Here is an 18,597-nt window from a genome sequence, read left to right as displayed (position 1 = left end):
GTGCATTTCCTATAGAAATAAATGTCAGAATAGAATTCCAGATATTCCTGCATTTCAAAATAGTTGAATTTTTCTTCAGAAAACTAGATGTTAAAATGAAAATAGAATTTTCTTTTATATTTTAATTGTGTACTTTGTAAATTTAGCAACTTTTTATTTAATGGTGGAGCTGGTGAAAATATATTCAATTCATTTCAATCCAGTTTTATAAATGGTTAGCTAAGACATTTGTTCTGTTTGTGTTTCATAAATGTGGCCCATTTAATAAAGTGAATTAAAATGTCAAATCAGTCATTTCCCATGCTTTACAAACAGTCAGTTTGTATTTATTTAGTTCCATTTCTTTCTCATTTTTTAATGCGTATCAATAGCTTTTCATTATTATTGAACATGTCATGCAGTACGGTGACTGTGAAGGGCCAAACAGTCTGTGTCTGCCTCCAGATGAGATGCATTTATTGCGACAATTTAATCAGCACCTCAAGAGACCAGGACCCTTTCAGCTGGTAAAGATACATTTTATGCACTTTTAAAGATACTCTTATTAGCTATAGCATATTGATAACTTCAAAGCTTGTTTATATAGACTAACAGGTTGAAATTTAATTGAATTTGATTTAATGTACAGTAATGTTAAATCAGACTTAAAGGCACCGTATAAAATTATCACATGATAAACCTGCATGTCCTTGTTGTGCATTTTTGTCTGTTAAATTAATCGAGTGTGTGTGCGTGTGTGTGTTGGCAGCTCTACCCTATATCTCCTCTTCCTGATGATCTCCACCATGATCTAATCCAGACAGAGTCCCTCAGCGCACAGGATTATGGATGGAGACCAGCTCTCATGGCCTTGCTCCAAGAGCTCAGCCTTTACTACACGAGAAAACATCAGACCGAAAGGTTACACGCACACAAACACACACTTACACAACACGACACATTTGCAGATTCCCCAGATCATATCATCAAACCTTATTTTTCTCCAGCGATGAGATGAGTTATGCTGCAGGCATGCAAAAGTCCTGCAATAGTCCGGAGATAATATCATACAAAACATATAGTATATTATATACTAAGTCATTCTTAGTGGTGTCCTGTTGATTTAAGCCTGTGGTGCTTTTGGTTACCTGCTGTGCAGTTAAAACATTTATTTTAAAAAGTCTTTCACCCACAATAATTCCCAAACCTCCTGATGTCTTTTATATATTCCTTTTATTTTGTTTTTAGTTTTCTCACTCTCACACACTATCTTTCTCTGTTAATATAATATATAATATTTGTTGAGCCGTATAAGGTCTTGGTATCTGTGATGACTGGTTTTGTGTGTATGCTGGATGGTGGGAAGTAAATTGTCTGCATCTGTCTGGCTGGATTGGAATCCAAACCAGGACACAACTCCGTTGCACAATGACATAACGGTCTTTAAGCATTTTACTTCAATGAGGAATGATTGATTGCCTCTCAAACAAATTAAGACACTTTTTTAAGCCAGCACTGATTGTTTTTATATGTTAAAAAGTAGAGGGAAAAGCCATGAAAGGCTCACTTTTGCTATTCCTGGAGAAAAAAAAAATCTATTAACGTCCCATGCTACCAATCACCTGCATTTAACAGACCATTGTAGAGCACTTGTTGAGTTTCCTACTAAAAATTGCTGTGATTTCTGTAATTCCAACAGCTTGGACAACACAAAGAGTCCAGAGGCATCAGATCCGCTGTCAAGAAAAGGCAAGTAGCATGTGGTAACATATTAGCCTGACTGTATGAACTACAAATACACATTTGATTTGTTTTTTGTAAAACACCAACTGTTTGTACTTAATAAGAAAATTAAATAAAACTGTTAAATGCTCCTGTTTTCAAGGGAGGTGTGTTGATCCCCACCTGAGGCAGTTGTACACAGACCCTCCGTTGGTGCTGATGCCAGCATTTAATGCGTTGGAGAAGGAATATCGAGCCGAGGTTCCGTTTGATGTGATCACCGTTCGAATCCGGCCAGAACCAGTCAGCCCACACTGCCACATTCACCTGGACGAACATCGTGGACCTAGGTAAACCAAACGCAAATGGCATAACCACAGGGAAGTCGTGGCCTAATGGTTAGAGAGTCGGACTCGTAATCCGAAGGTTGCGGGTTCGAGTCTCCGGCCGGCAGGAATTGTAGGTGGGGGGAGTGAATGTCCAGCGCTCTCTCGAATGTTCGAGTCTCAGGTCCGGCAGGGATTGTAGGTGGTTGGAGTGGATAACCAACACTCTCTCCACCCTCAATACCACGACTGAGGTGAGACCCTTGAGCAAGGCACCGAACCCCTCAACTGCTCCCCGGGCGCCGCATTGATGGCTGCCCGCTGCTCCAGGTGTACCTGGATGGGTTAAATGCAGAGAACGTCCCTTTCCCCCTTCCCCTTTGGGGAAGTCGTGGCCTAATGGTTAGAGAGTCGGATTCGGGTTCGAGTCCCCGGCCGGCAGGGATTGTAGGTGGGGGGAGTGAATGTCCAGCGCTCTCTCCACCCTCAATACCACGACTGAGGTGCCCTTGAGCAAGGCACCGAACCCCCAATTGCTCCCCGGGCGCCGCAGCATGGCTGCCCACTGCTCCGGGTGTGTGTTCACGGTGTGTGTGTGTGTGTGTGTGTGTGTGTGTGTGCGCATTTGTTCACTACTCACTGCTGTGTGTGTGCACTTGGATGGGTTAAACGCAGAGCACCAATTTCGAGTATGGGTCACCATACTTGACAATACGTCACGACTTTACTTCTCTCCACCCTCAATACCACGACTGAGGGGCCCTTGAGCAAGGCACCGAACCCCCAACTGCTCCCCGGGCGCTGCAGCATAAAATGGCTGCCCACTGCTCCGGGTGTGTGTTCACGGTGTGTGTGTGTTCACTGCTGTGTGTGTGCACGTTGGATGGGTTAAATGCAGAGCACAAATTCTGAGTATGGGTCACCATACTTGGCTGAATGAATGTCACTTCACATACTCAGTTGCCAGATTGTAGAATTAAATACTGTGGCGTTCAAATTTAGCCTGACAAATTAAGTTTAGTGGATAAAAACATGAAATCTTGACTGTATGGGCTAAGCAGGCATGTGAGTCAGTGTTGTAAAACACAGCAGCTTGAGCTGGGAAACAATGAACAAAGGGTCTGCGGTACGGTAGTGCCGTCGTTGCCTTTTCTTAGTAATCAGATCTGGCTTCTTATGTGTCAGCTCAAACTCACTTCACTGTTTGATTGATTTATCAGATTAATTTCTGAATTTGCTTTCCCAGGCCTGGCGAGTCTCACCCATACATTTAAAATCCCTGATTACTGTCTATTTGACTCTGTTACAGCCTGTAATCTCTAATACTCACGGGGGAAAAAAGCTTTTACATATTTAAAGCCTTACCCAGGATTACAACAGCAGGCTGAAGTATCTGGCATTTAATTGGTTTTTAAATTTTATGATAAAAAAAAGAGTAGCCACCAAATAACATGGCCACAATAATGTCATCAATTTAATCTCTCACTAATAAATAAAGTATTCAAATTAAATTAAACTATTTTCCGACAAAAGTATAGTCAGTAAAGCATCATTTTATTTTAATTTTTTTTATGCGTAGCCGCCAAATAACATGAAAAATAAATTATTATAAATCAGAGATTAAATTAAATTATTAAAATTAAATTAAACTATTAGTGAGAAGTCAAATGAAGGTGTATGTTAATAATAATTTTAATTATAGATAGATAGATAGATAGATAGATAGATAGATAGATAGATAGATAGATAGATAGATAGATAGATAGATAGATAGATAGATAGATAGATATAGCATCTAATATTCAAATATAAAGTTATAACAATTGAATTATTCTGAATACAGTTTGTTAATGAAATGTCTCATGTTTTGTCAGGCAACTTATAAAATATTTTGATGTCTAAAATAAATGGTATTATTCGAGACTAAATATTTTAATTGTAATTATTTCATAAAATTATTTATTTACATGAAATTATTTATTCATTTATACAAATCTATGAAATATTATAAAATGTTATTATTTTTGATGACTGAATCAGCCTGACTCCATTAGATTATATCATGAAAGTAATGTTTTAGATCATAAAAATAACTCCTTTATATAACCACTGCAAGTTTTCTTTTTTTTTCTTTTTTACAATAAAGAATTTCAGAGAAAGACAAAACAGTTAATAAAAGTTAATAGTTCTACACACAGTAAGCAAAAGGTTGACTGATCCGTCAAGCAGTCTTTGCGGTCTCCTTTCTCAAGGTTTTGTGAAAGCACAGCTTTATTTGTCCATGAGTGAGGGGTCAGCTGTTGGCTGGGACCCAGTTTTAATCCACAGTAATCCTCCTGCCCTGTCACGACATTAATAACCCCAAAATTGAAGGGTGTGAGAGTGTGTGTGTGTGTGTGTGTATGTATGTGCACATATGTGATCAAGTATGCGATCAAGTACGAGTTTCTCTGAACTTTTCTCTGTTTCCTTCAGGATGACAAACTACCCGGTTGGCCTGGGCAACAGCAGAATCAACATTTTGGTGATGGACGAATCAGAGGCCGAGCCCGTCGTCATGACAATATACACTCTGCACATATACCGTGAAAGCAGGCCCAGTCTGCCAATGTTTGATGAGTATGTGCTGTGCAGCTTTGTGCAGGTACACACACAAACACACACACACGTTTGTTTTTGTGAAAAGTGGGGACATCCCATAGGTGTAATGGTTTTTACTGTACAAACTGTGTGTGCTATTGCCCTACACCTACCCTACACCTAAACTTAGCCCTCACAGGAGACTTTGTGCATTTCCCCCCAAAAAAACTCACTCTGTATGATTTATAAGCATTTTGAAAAGTGGGGACATGGGTCAATGTCCTGAAAAGTCACCTTCACCTTGTAATACCTGTGTCATTATACAAATTTACACACACACACACACACACACACACACACACACACACACTCACCAGTTCCTCCCCTGAACACTAACACACACATCTGTCTAAGAGGAATTTGTCAGCCTGCTTATGAAGTTTGTTACATTCCTAAATTATTTTAAGCCCTGGAGATTCTTATAGCCCACAAGAGGAGGTGTGGATATTTTTCATATAATTTTTAATGCAGTACAGTCTTTAGAACTGGTTCTGAACCAAGAAACTCTCAATTTGAAGATTCCGACTTCCATCTTGGATTCACTCCATCCAAAATCACGGATGACTCCAGAGTCATTCCGGCACTTTTTTTTTTGTTCTCGTGGATGTTCAGGTTTCAGTGCAAGCTGATAGCGCTGATCAGAGACTCACAGTTATAGTGGATCACAGCAGGTTTCTGTCACACAGTGTTGACTCGTGTTGTGTGTGTGTGTGCATATATTTATGTCTGAAATTGGGAAATTATTGAATAGTTTCTATTTATATTCACCAATATTTACCTACATATGTTTATACCACATTACTTAAGGTGAGACACTACAAGCAAAACATTTTTATTTTTTATTTTTTTTATGCATCTTTGTTTGGTTGGAGCTTCAGAGAGCATCAACCACTTTCTGTCTCAAGCGTCGTAAATAAGTGAGAGTTACTGGAGTGCTTTCTATAAAGATTCAGAGCTTCAAAATAGGGGTGTGCGATATATATCGTCTGCTATAATATCGTAATTGTTGTTTTAACAATGTGCAATTTGACAATATTGAATATTTTGCAAAAACCAAACAAATCACCTTTGGAGTGCACACATAGCCTAAGTGGTGATGAAGCGGGTTAAACAATGCACGTGTGCATTTAGAGAGCCTTCTTTCACTGCATGATTCAGTCTATTAAAATTCAAGATATGGGGGCAGAAAATTTATATATTTACGTTTCATATGGTTATAATCACAAGAAGGGTGCCGTTTAAAAATAAGCATGATTACAAATGTGATATTGATTTTAAACAACAGTTAAATAAACTAATGGAAATTACCTCTGATTTACTGAAAAATCAATAAGTATACTCAAGTACATTTCACTCAGTCACAGTTTATAAAATATCCTCAAACAATATAGCACTGGAAAAAAGCATGCTATTAAAGCATTTTTCAAATAGGCGCTGTTTTCATAAATAAACCACAGATTTGAGTTTTAAACTACTACATTCTCTGCCTGAAATACTTTTAAAACTACATTTCATGACACAATAACAGTAATATTTCAAAAAATTATGCGAATATGGTGGTTGAAATACAGTCCTGTGTGAACCCATCCAATCAGCATGCTCAGCGCCCAAGTCCCGCCCCCGAAAGTTCCGGACCTTTGAAAAAGTACTACCTCACGAGCAGGTACTTTCTGAGGGGCAAATTTGTACCCGGAACTTTATTTAGACCCTGGTTCCTGCGGTGGAAACACACTGAGTACTAGCCCAAAGTCCCTAGTTCCTGGGTAAAGTTCCTGCGGTGGAAAAGGAGCTTTAAAGAATCCTTGTAAACATAAGAAACAATTACAAGTAAAATATACTTATAAGTTCACATTTTAATTTCTACGAGCTTAAATTGAGTACTAACATAGAGTTTACTGTAAATAATTTAGTTCAGGCAAGGATTAAAACATTAATGCAGAAATTACATTTGTTTTTTTGTAGTATTTACTTCTCCACAAAATCATTTTCATCAGTATGTTTTTGATTGTGTGTCTGGAATAGCATCAGTCGGACCAACTGGTGAGACTGTGGCTTGTATTGAAGACTCATATCGGTCTTCAATGTGTATGAGGATTGAGATTTGAAAACCGATCCTTCTTTACATCCAACATTCCTTCATTTATCCCTTGATCCCTAGAGAGGAGTATGGGCTGGAAATCGAGCATTTTATCACGTTTCCCTTCAAAGACCAATCAAAAGGTTGTCTGAGGCCTTATTTACAGCGAGGCAAACACATTCATAACTCTTCTCTTTGTGCATCAGGGACACGATCTGAAAACCATAAGCAGCATCAGTGTTTTCTGACTAGCAGTCTCATGGGTATAGTCAGAAAGCAGCCTTCTGTTGACAAGTGACCAAAAGATATCTGTACGTGTCACTTCTTTCAGCACCATGTGTGCCTCATTAATACACACAGGACTTCCTGACCTCATCTAGCAAATAAATGCAAGCGTTAAGCTTGATGAATTATTCACCGTTTTGAAAACAACCTGCTGGAAAGCTTATGTTCACAATACACTTCTTCATTCATTCACTTATTTATACTGTATTTGCTTTTTTGTATACATAATTACACTTTTTTTATGGATTAATGTATTACCTTTAAAATAATGATTATAGAAAATACATGACATTTTCTCCAATTAAACTTAATTTAGTCAATTATGCACTTTGTTGACCTGTATGAAAAAATATTTTGAATAATGGTTCAACGGTTTTGTTCCGTAGTTCCTCTGTTTCTTCTCCGCTCAGTGTTGACATAGCTTGTGATGGAATGGATTTGAAGTAGGAAGCTTGCTTTTTTTTTTTTTTTCTGAGCAGAAGCCACAATGCTGTTTTAGAGATCTGGAGCGTTTCCCCTGCACATGATGGGTGTTTTTCAAGCCTCGAGGTGACATTCAGACATAACGGAGCAGATTGGCTTGTTGCCGGCTGTTTGGTTGATTTATATGTAGATATTTTACTTAAGGAACTTTCCTGAAACTCAATTGTAGCAAAATCTGAAGTAAACACTTTCGTTTTCCATTTTTATATTTCTAACTCACGCCAAAACACATAGGGTGGTCTTGAGGGAAAACAATGCAAGAGACTTTAATTCTTTCCAACTGTTTATGCGCGTCTTTTTACACCACAATCCTTCTTGACTTCTAAGGAGCAGCTCGCACAAGCAATGGACAGCAATGAAACTAAACGCATGGGTCTGGTTTTAACTTGACACGGCATCATATAAACACATTTGGTTCATGCCGCAGCTGCAAAGACACCCATATTCTGACACTCAGGACGTCTCTCTGTTCGTCCTTAAACGGAATACTGTGGAAAACATTAGCGCAGAAGGGACAGGGGAGGCAAGGTGGCAGTGCAGAGGAATTCTTTTGAAGCTACAGCATGTTGACATGCACGTCTACCATCTGCCCTCCCTCTCAACACACACTCTGTTTGCCATTAGGACCCTCAGCATCCATCAAAAGCTCTGCAGAGACAAACAAGCACTTTTTAAACTCTCTGATGCCAAAGCAATTAGATTAGCATATGTGATTGGATCAGTAAAAGAAAATTTCACTTACTTAGCCTGATGTATTTCAAACCAAAACACACAAAAAAAAAAACTTCTTTTTTTTTTGTCCATACAATGAAAGTCAGTGGGGTCTAGTGTTGTTTGACTTCTAGATATCTTCTTTTGCCTTCTGCAGAAGAAAGAAAGTGATAATGTTACATTTTAATTCATGTTACAAACATTTGAAGAATCCAAATACATTTTTTCCACTATAAAGAACTTTTTGTGCAGTCGAGGTTCCATGGATGTTAAAGGTTCTTTATGGAACCATCAATTCCAATAAAGAACTTTTATTTTTAAGAGTTCATGGCTTCAGAAGGCAAGTGGCATATAGCCTTTATGATTCATTTATGGTGTTTTTGCATCCATATTTGAAGCCTGAAAGCTATTCATTTGTTGCTTGAAACATGAACATCAGTTATTCTGGTATGTTTATTGTTACTTCATTCTCTCTATTCTGAAGCAGTTAAAGCGAGTTTGTCTGTCTCTTGTTATTTCTGTGGGTATTGAGGGCCTTTGTCTGGTGTTGTCGTTAGTCAGCTGACCCCTGGTTCCTAAAGTCCTCTCCAGCTGGGAAGTGCACCACAGCGTGTTTGGCACATTGGTGTGTGTATGGAGTCTTCTGGCTTTATGGAGTTGGTAATTAGGAGAAGGGACATATTCTGTGTCACCCTGGCACTGTAAATATACAGATGAGGTCTTTTTAAAATAGTGTGACCGTTTCAATGCTATATGGCTTATAAAACCAATGAAGTGCTAAAGGATGTAATGGTCTGTTAGGATTCTGTTGGGATTTTTCTGTAGGGAAACTGGCACGAGTTGGACAATCTGATTAATTTTAAAAAAAAATTTTTTTTATGATTTGTCTGACCTCAACGTAAGGACAAAGAGGAAAAACCCGTATAAATTTCAGTTTTCAATAGGGCTGCAGAGTTAGTATGTTCAATTACAATATTTAACTTTTTTAACATTTATATGATTTGGCTTTGAATCGTGTAGTTCAAATCTCTCTCATCAGCATAAGATGATGAAATTAGGCATTCTTGACAGATAATTTATGTCTAAATTAAATTCAGTGTGACTTTTAACAGAAGTACAATTATTGTATTTTTTTCTGTCTTTAAAGAAGATATAAATGTATACAAAAATTGTGTAATAGTAATATACATCACAGTTCAAAAATTTGGTGTCAGTAAGTTTTTTTTTAAGATTTTTGAAAGACGTATCTTATGCTACCAAGGCAGGATTTGTTTAATTGAAAAGTACTGTTTATTGTGAAATACTTTATAATAACTAATTATAATAAAACATTTATAATAAATAATAATCTATTTTAATATACTTTAAATGTAATTCATTCCAGTATTTCACATTTCACATTTCACATCAGTGATGCTGAAAATACACTGATGAATTTTCAGCATCATTACTCCATGCTGATTTGCTGCTCAAGAAACCAAATACTGGGAACTGATTTTCAGTATGTGATTGTGTGATTTTAACTAACTCCCAAAAACCACCTGGACTCTTTTCCCCTACCAAGTGCTCTATCATCTGTTCTCTTTTCATGTTTTTCTCTCATCTCTTCCCCCTCCACCTCAATGGGTCAGCAAGAGTACCATGATGGTCAGAGCTGGGTGTCTGTAAACTGGGCGGGGGGGTTGAGGACCACCAGCACCCCCTACCAAACACAAGCTCCATTCACCCTGCTGGGCTTTGAAGTCCTCTCGAGTGTCTCTGGCCACTGTATTGTCAGGCTAATGCAGAATGTTGCCTGATTGTTGGGGCAATTTGATTTTTAATTAGTTGAAGACGACACAGTCAGGATGGCAGGTATGCAAACAGTTATTACTCCCACCCACAAAGGGTTGTATGAATGTATTGAGTCACATACATGCATGTTCCTTCTCTGTCTTCCTATGTGAATTCCTGCTTTCATCTTGTAGTGAAAACAAACATACCAAAGACAATTATGGAGATTCTAATGATGGCATTGAACATGAAAATAGTATTTTTTTCTCTCAGTACTTGCAGAATCGAGTATGAATGGAGTAGCGGTTTGTCTGTTTATATTGTTCATGTTTTCAACTTGCTCTACATCTGAACCTTGTGTATGTGTGTTGTTTTTTGTTTTGATTTTTTTTTTTTTTCAAATTCTTGCAGAATCCTGCAGTAATAAAAAATGCACTGTATACACACACACACACACATTGTATTGAATTGTTCAGATACTTTTTGATTTCTGTAGTAATGCCATAGGAGCTGTGACTTAGCAGTAGTTAGTTTGTTGGGATTTTTTGTTTTAATTTAGTTTTTTGTAGTTTGTGTAGTGTTTTTAAACTTCTTGGTTGTTAATGCCAAAGCAGCTGTGGCTTAGCTTTTTTGTTTTGTTTTTTATTTTGTTTTTGTCTTGTCTTGGTTTGTTTGTTTGTTTTATACTGTTTTTCTTATGAATCTTCAAATGGCTCAGCACCTGAAATTATTATTTATTTTTTGTGGTTTTTGTTTGTTTTTGTTATGCTTTGGGGAAGTCGTGGCCTAATGGTTAGAGAGTCGGACTCGTAATTGAAAGGTTGCGGGTTCGAGTCCCCGGCCGGCAGGGATTGTAGGTGGGGGGAGTGAATGTCCAGCGCTCTCTCCACCCTCAATACCACGACTGAGGTGCCCTTGAGCAAGGCACCGAACCCCCAACTGCTCCCCGGGCGCCGCAGCATAAATGGCTGCCCACTGCTCCGGGTGTGTGTTCACGGTGTGTGTGTGTGTGTGCATTTGTTCACTACTCACTGCTGTGTGTGTGCACTTGGATGGGTTAAACGCAGAGCACCAATTTCGAGTATGGGTCACCATACTTGACAATACGTCACGACTTTGTTCTGTTGTTTGGTTAAAATACTTGCAGACTTCTGCAATACCATAGAAGTTGTAGCTTAGCAGTTAGTCCTTTTTTGTTTTGTTTTTGGCTTTTATTATTGACCAGGTGAAAATCAGAAGTATCCAAACACTTGCTTTACCCAGGTTAATGTAATTGCTTACAAATACAGTGTAGTAACATTTATTTCGGCTACTTCGACTGTAGTATGATTGATTGGGTAGCAAAACATTTTGGACCGCTTTTAAACCTGTATTTAGCGCTGTCCGCTTATAAATGGATCACCTGAATCTGATCTTAATTTTAGCTGTAAAGAGACTCAGAGTAAAGTTAATGAGGCATGGATGATTTTCTAAATTCCTCTGTAATGTGCTTGTACTAGTATTGTTATACTTGACCAACTTGTTTCTCGCGGATTCTGTCTGACCATTACGTCACCTGCTTATGCGATGCTTCCACCTCTCTTCAAAACTCAAAGAAACTATGATCATTATGCATACCTTGCCAGTTGCTATGGCGATAGAGAGTAAAGTGCTCATTTCCTCACATTGTCATGAACTCTTAATCCCACTTTGAAGTGCACCAGTTTGGAGGATCCTCCACCAGGAGCCCCAATCCTATTTTGTAGAGGAAACTACATATGTTGCTCATCAGAGAGCAATCGGATTGCTACCCATAGTCTTTTGCGCACATCTGGAGCTGGCTAGCTCACCACAGAGAGCAAATGACCACAATGACAGACTTCATTGGCCTTATTAGTGCTGGACAGAGTTATCACCCGCTAGGGGAAATGCCAATTTGACATAGTGTGCCACGTTCACACAATCTTAATAAGATACAACTGTTTTCCTGCAGATCTGATTAAGGAAAGAGGTTTTCGTTGTTATTGTCCAAGGGTCACAAACACAGCTGTTGGTCATGTGACTAAATTCAAGAGATAACGTCTCGCATATAAAAATTTACCATGCTAGCTATGGTATCTACCAATTTACCAAGATTTACATTAATTATACTGATAACAGTGGTTCTTGTATTAACAATGACTGTTTGAACTATTTTGTTTAAAACTATGGCTGCTAAAGTTTTCAAGGGCTAACATTTGACCTGATTTGTCAAAAAAAAAGTCACATTTTATTTTTATTTGATATACTTTTGCATATTATTTAACCTTTTTTATCATTTCATATTCATTTGTTTTTGTTTGATTTTATTTTATATTTATTTTGTATTTATATATTTGTATCCAATTAATATCCTGTTTTACAATGTAACGCGTCGTTTTTTATATATATATATATATATATATATATATATATATATATATATATATATATATATATATATTATTTTTTCTTTTCAAAAGCACATTTTGTTACCATTTTATGTCTAATCCTTCTCAATCTCTGTTTCAGTTATAAAGGTGTATTCATATAGAAACCTTTTTATTTAGTTTTATTTTATTATCAGTTATTTATTTATTTATTTTTTAAATACTTGGACATTACCATTTGGTATTTTATTTTTTAGATTTATTTTTATTTTTTATTTATTTTAACTGGCTTGCAAACACTTGCTATCCTGTACTCTTAGAACAAACTTGCTAATCCTTCATTCTTTAGTGTTCTTTCTGCATGATTTGACTCCGGTTTCAATCAGGTGATGACAGAAGGTTTTGATTGGGATGATTGATGGAGGTGGAGATATTGGGAGAGACAGGCGAGACCTCCTGAACCCATCTACCCACCCACACACCTTTCATCTCTCTCTTTCCCTCTCATGCACTAAAATCTTATTTTTTTCACTTCCTCCATCTCAAGCACTCACACTGGGTCTTGGGACCTTTCTTTGCTCCATCAGGATCCGGGGTGGAATCGAAGAGATTATGTAGTGGTCCATATGTGCGCGTGGTCGGGAGCTCTGCTTTTGAAGTCTGTCAGATCAGGGATTAACCTCTTACAGCAGCATCTGGGTCATAGCGGCCGCAGGACAGTGAATGCACAAGCACGCACTTCTCCAAATGATTGTGTTAGAATATGCACTGCGTGTTCTTACTACTGTTTGAGGACTTTAAGGCCAGAAATAAATCAGAGAACAAGCTCTCCTCTCTATTTGGTGATTTCATATCTGGTATCTGATCGCTGAGTCAAGGAGACTCAACACTTTTTTACACTGTTTCCACTCTTTTTTTGTTGCACACCTGTGTAACCTTGAGAGGAACTGGCTCTGTTATATTATGTATAATGTTATATTATCTAATGCAATGACGTTCACATATTTAAGTGTTTTTCTGTTGAACCTAAAAGAAGATATTTTGAAGAATGTGGGTAGCTAAACAGTAGCTGGTCCCTATTGACTTCCATACTATGGAAAAAATACTATGGAATCAATGGGGACCAGAAAGTGTTTGGTTACACATATTCTTCAAAATATCTTATTTTATATTCAGCATAGAAAAGAAATTCATACAGGTCTGAAACAACTTAAGAGTGAGTATACATGATGACTTTTAATTTTAATTTTTGGGTGAAGTGTCCCTTTAAGTGTCCGAATGTGTTTTGGGGGCCGCTGTTGGTCTACAGTAGAAATTTGGTACCAGGCAAGATGGGGAAACTGGTTTAGGGCCTGAGACACATTCCCCACGGATCCAGAGTTAAGAAATGTGAAGCCATGTGGTAAATTTTGGACCTGATTGCTGGTTTTCATTGAACAGTTCTGCGGTCTGGCCACAGCCCACTTTTTGCTATGTACCTAATCAGCTCACTTGTACCAGAGAATTGAGTAAATGTATCCGTTCTGTTCTCAATCAGTCCCCGTTAAAGAGAAATCCAGCTAAATGCTGTTTGCCAGTCTCACTCAGAAACTAACTGCTTCCTGCTCTGCCTTGTGCTTTTGTGGTTCAGCGGCCCAATTATTTCACAGTAACAAAAACGCTGGCGGTCCACTGTTAGCGCGGTCAGTAGACTTTACTATGCTTAAGTTTGTGTGCTCTTTCGCGGATAAAAATGTGTGGACCTTAACTTGCTGTTTTCATATTTTAATTTAATTTAATTTAATTTTGTATTTATTTATTTGAATAAATAAATACCCAGAAGTTGAGTCAGTATTTATTTATTTATTATCACATAAAAAGAAAAACATTTATAATGTTACAAAAGATTTCAAATAAATGCTGTTCTTTTCAAATTTCTATTCATCAAAAGATCCTTAAAAAAATGTATCATGGTTTCCACAAAAATTTTAGGCATAAATGTTTTCAACATTAATAATAAGAAATGTTTGAGCACCAAATTCAGCATATTTGAATGATTTCTGAAGGATCATGTGACACTGAAGACTGGAGTAATGATGCTGAACGTTTTTTGTATCGCAAAAAACAGCTTTGCATCACAGGAATAAATTACATTTAGAAAATGGTTATTTTAAATTGTAATAATATTCCACAATTTTTACTGTATTTTTGATCAAATAAATGCAGCCTTGGCGTGGGCATAATAAACTTAGAATAATCTTACTGACCCCAAACCGAAGTGCATATGTGCATATGTGTTTTGTTTGCTTGTTTGTTTTGGTATATATTGTGTATTTATTTAAATACATAAAAAACATGAACAGATGCATGCCTAGAAAACCTGTCATTGAGATGAATGAGAATGTTAACAGCTCTTTCCAGGTATTACAGACTTTTTTTTTTTGCTCCAGTCAGTAAAAGAAAGATCTACTTTGGCAGTGATTCATTCTAGATGCAGCATTTTTGACCTTAGTCCAATTTGTCTTCAATGACAGGAAATTTCCCGCCGTTAAATCTCACACTCACATTCCTGAATAACTCAGGCCTGTTTTCGTTCTTCAGCTCTCCTACCGAGAGACAGATCGGTGAAGTTAGAGCAGCTGTGCCTGTGAGTCTGTGTCCAATTGCCTCTACTCCTAACAGGACAGACAGATCTCTTGATTAAAGCCAAGCTGTGTGCTTTTGACTTTTAGTGCCTGTGTGTGTGTGTGTGTGTGCGTGCGTGTGCGCGCGAGTGTGTGTGTGCGCGTGCGTGCGTGCGGTGGGAACGGGGGCCATGAGTGTGTCGCAGGTGGTACAGGGTTGTGTCATATTACAGAGGAAGCTAGTGTGTGTGTTTTGAAAAGATGAGACTGACAGCTTTGACTTCTGCTCATTTCCTCACTGTAATTAGTAAATGCTTATCTGATTCCACAGTTCGCCTGAGAAAGAGGAAAAAGTTAGAGAGAAACAGAAGAGAGAAGGGAGACAGCGAACTTATAAATAGGCCAGACCGGGGCAATGGAGACAATCAACACTCTTTTATTATTATACAGAGTGCCATGACGCATTTAATTATTCAAATTACTTAAGCAGATGAAATGAAAGTAATCGATAAATACTATACTATAGTATTATATAAATATAATTAACAAAAATATAAATAATGAATAATGAAATATATTATTATTATTATTATTATTATTATTATTATTATTACACAATAATATAAAATATAAAGGACATTTTTGTGAAATACAATGTTTTATAAAATGTGTCATTTTAATCACCAAAAATTATAAGAAAATAAGATATTACAAAATAAAAAATAATTTATGTATAGCTTTTGTTTTTCAAAATTTTGATTTATTTATTTTTTGCATGTTATTATTATCGTTTGATTTTTATAAATAGAATATAAATAATAATAAGAGAAAAATGTAAAATTGCTTTATTTTGAATGAGGTGATAAAAATAACTATAATTATATAAATAGAAATAATACAAATATATAACTGTAAATGTATAACATTACATTCTTCTTATTATTATTATTATAACCTACTACTACTGCTAATAATAATAATAATAATAAAATACAAATATAACATTTTTATGAAACAAAATGTTTTAAATGTTTCTTCTAATCACAAAAATTGTATTAATTGTTTCTTATTTTTCCCATTGAGGTTTCATTTGTGTTATATTTTTTATCATTTTAAATAGGATATAATTATTAATAACAAAAGAAAGAAACTTTTTTTTATTTTTTTCATCTGCAATTCCAACACTTGTCATGCCAACAGTTATGACTGACACAGAAAGGAAATAAACACATTCAGAATTTTACTGTCATACAGAATTTTTACATTGCATCCTTGTGTTGTATCTTCTGTAGATGATGGATGTACATTTTGATTGCTCAGATCCTTTAATAGAGCTTGACTTGACACCAGATTCCAGCTGTCATCTTCCATTACGACTCAAATTTGTCAGAACCACAGCTGTTGAACACCACTTCAGTAAAAAACTGAGCCGTCGACGTCAGTGTTCAAAGACGTGAACCCCAAACCTCCGTCAGCAGCTGTCAGTATTACATTAAACAATCTGAACCTCCCAGAGCAGATGTATTTTAGAGATCTGAACCTCCCAGAGCAGATGCTGACACTGACTGCTGATGAACCCCTGAACCCCTGCCCTACAGTTCAGCCCGGCCTGGACAGCATTTACAGTCCGCATATCCAATGATTATTCAGAAGACCGTTGCAAATATCAGTAATTACATATTCTGTGTGATTGTGTGTGCACTCATGTGGTTTGTATTAGTGGAATCCACTGATCTCATATCAGATACAGACTTATATATTATTAACGGTCACATTAGTTCACTATGAGTCTATGGGGCCAGAAAAAAAGCTGTTTGTCAAATGGAATATAGCATATTTTGTATTATTTATTATAAATCCAGTTTTGTTTAAAAGGTTATTATAGTTAACTAAAACTGAAATAAAATTACAATTATTAAAAAACTTATTAAAATAAAATTAAAATTAAAATAAATAAACCAAAAAACAAACAAACAAAAAACAGCAACAACATTTTGGTCACTTGAAGTAAACATAAAATAAACAAATAAAATAAAAAATACAATAAAATACATAAAATCAAATACAAAAAAATAAAACTTACAAAAAATACTAAAACTTTAAAATCAAAATTGAAAATATAAAATAAAAACAGATTTATTAATAAAAACTATGTCTGAATGTTGCTAAAATAACACTGGTTTAAAAGTTTGGATGTATTAACTTTTTTTCTTGCATTTACAGAAAATTTGCATACTATGCACTTTATACGTAATGCATTGCATACTTCTAGAACAGTATGACTAGTATGGTGTTATACCACTACCGAGATGCACTATTTTTGTGAATTGAATGCAAAGTTAACAGGCTTTCTTCAGTGGATTTGAGTCAGATCCTCACTCAAGTGAAGTCTTTTTATATTGCCTCAGATTGATCTGCTCACTTCCATAAGTGTGAATTCAGCTCTAATAGAGATCTACTGTATGAAAACAGAGTCCAGATGTGGAGTAAAGCACCTCTTCAGATAACCTGACCTTATAAGAACATGTTTATACTGTTTTCCAAAAGCTATATGAGCTGTTTGGCTTGGATCTGCCACCTATGATTGCATCCATCTGTGTGTGTTCGTGTATGTTTATGTGTGGAGACATAGAGCTTCAGAGCAGAGCCCGAGACAGTTTGACAAACAGTCATATACTATGAATATGAAGGTATATCAAATTGCTTCTTGCTTCCTCTTCCTAGTGAATGATTCAGTCATTTGGTCCATGGTTCTTCTAAGAGACACACAAAAATAATTGTTACACTGTAAACACCGGAAATGTGTTAAATTAAGGAACTTTTTTTCACTTAACCCATAAAAATGGCTAAACTAGGCCCTGGGCATCAATGATATGAGGACCCTCTTGGAAATGCTCTTTTTATTTTATTTACTTTCTCTTTATTTATTCATTCAGAATATTATCCCTCGTGGTCTGTGATCTTTCATTTGCTAAATGTGAATGCTAGATTTACACTTTTGAAGTTACACTAAATAAAACCTCTTTCTGTTCTCTTAGCCGATTAAAGGATCCAGTCAGAAGACCTCCTTTATATTCTTTCATACAAAGCTTTTTGATGCCTTCAGCATATGCTGCTTCCGTTGCTCTCCATCCTAACTGAAATGAAACCAGTAGCTTGTCTTATAGCGTGAGGGATTGGCTGACAGCATGACAGTTCTACAGGATTACAATCCACAGGATTACATTAAACACTCTGGGTAAAGCCACTTCGGTCTTTCATAACAAAGGCTTTATTTCAATGACCAGATGGGACATCTGTACAGCACTTCTCACAATGCACCTGATTTAATTACATTTTTGTTGTTGCATTGATTAGTGTTGAGGTAAGCATGCAACAAATACATCATCTTATTGACCAGTTTTTAAGTCTCTTTGTTGGCTGGATGTCGCACACTGACCTGTAAAAATGTCACCGTTACTTCACCTGCTTATAAGGCCATAAGAGGAAAAGGTAACTTTTGAAGAAAGCTTTTAAAAATGGACTCAGTGATTTTATTGTTATTACAAAGATTGGCAAAAATTAACAAAAGGTTATTTCATGATGTAATTTCTACAGAAAAAAATCTTGAA

General features: G+C 36.4%; 1 protein-coding gene across 2 annotated transcripts in view; it reads left to right on the top strand.

Moving 5' to 3' along the window:
• Window positions 1-18,597, top strand: part of LOC306858683 (cadherin-like and PC-esterase domain-containing protein 1) — a 51,769-nt gene that overhangs the window by 20,629 nt on the left and 12,543 nt on the right. For both annotated transcript variants that reach the window (XM_079399325.1, XM_079399326.1), the window contains 5 exons: window positions 402-506; window positions 749-900; window positions 1,679-1,728; window positions 1,865-2,051; window positions 4,503-4,671. In XM_079399325.1, coding sequence (XP_079255451.1) covers window positions 402-506; window positions 749-900; window positions 1,679-1,728; window positions 1,865-2,051; window positions 4,503-4,671 — 663 coding nt within the window. The remainder of the gene's footprint in view (window positions 1-401; window positions 507-748; window positions 901-1,678; window positions 1,729-1,864; window positions 2,052-4,502; window positions 4,672-18,597) is intronic.

Source organism: Barbus barbus, assembly GCF_936440315.1.
Source record: "Barbus barbus genome assembly, chromosome: 39".
Classification (NCBI taxonomy): Eukaryota; Metazoa; Chordata; class Actinopteri; order Cypriniformes; family Cyprinidae; genus Barbus; species Barbus barbus.
This window is presented reverse-complemented; position numbering and strand designations above follow the sequence as displayed.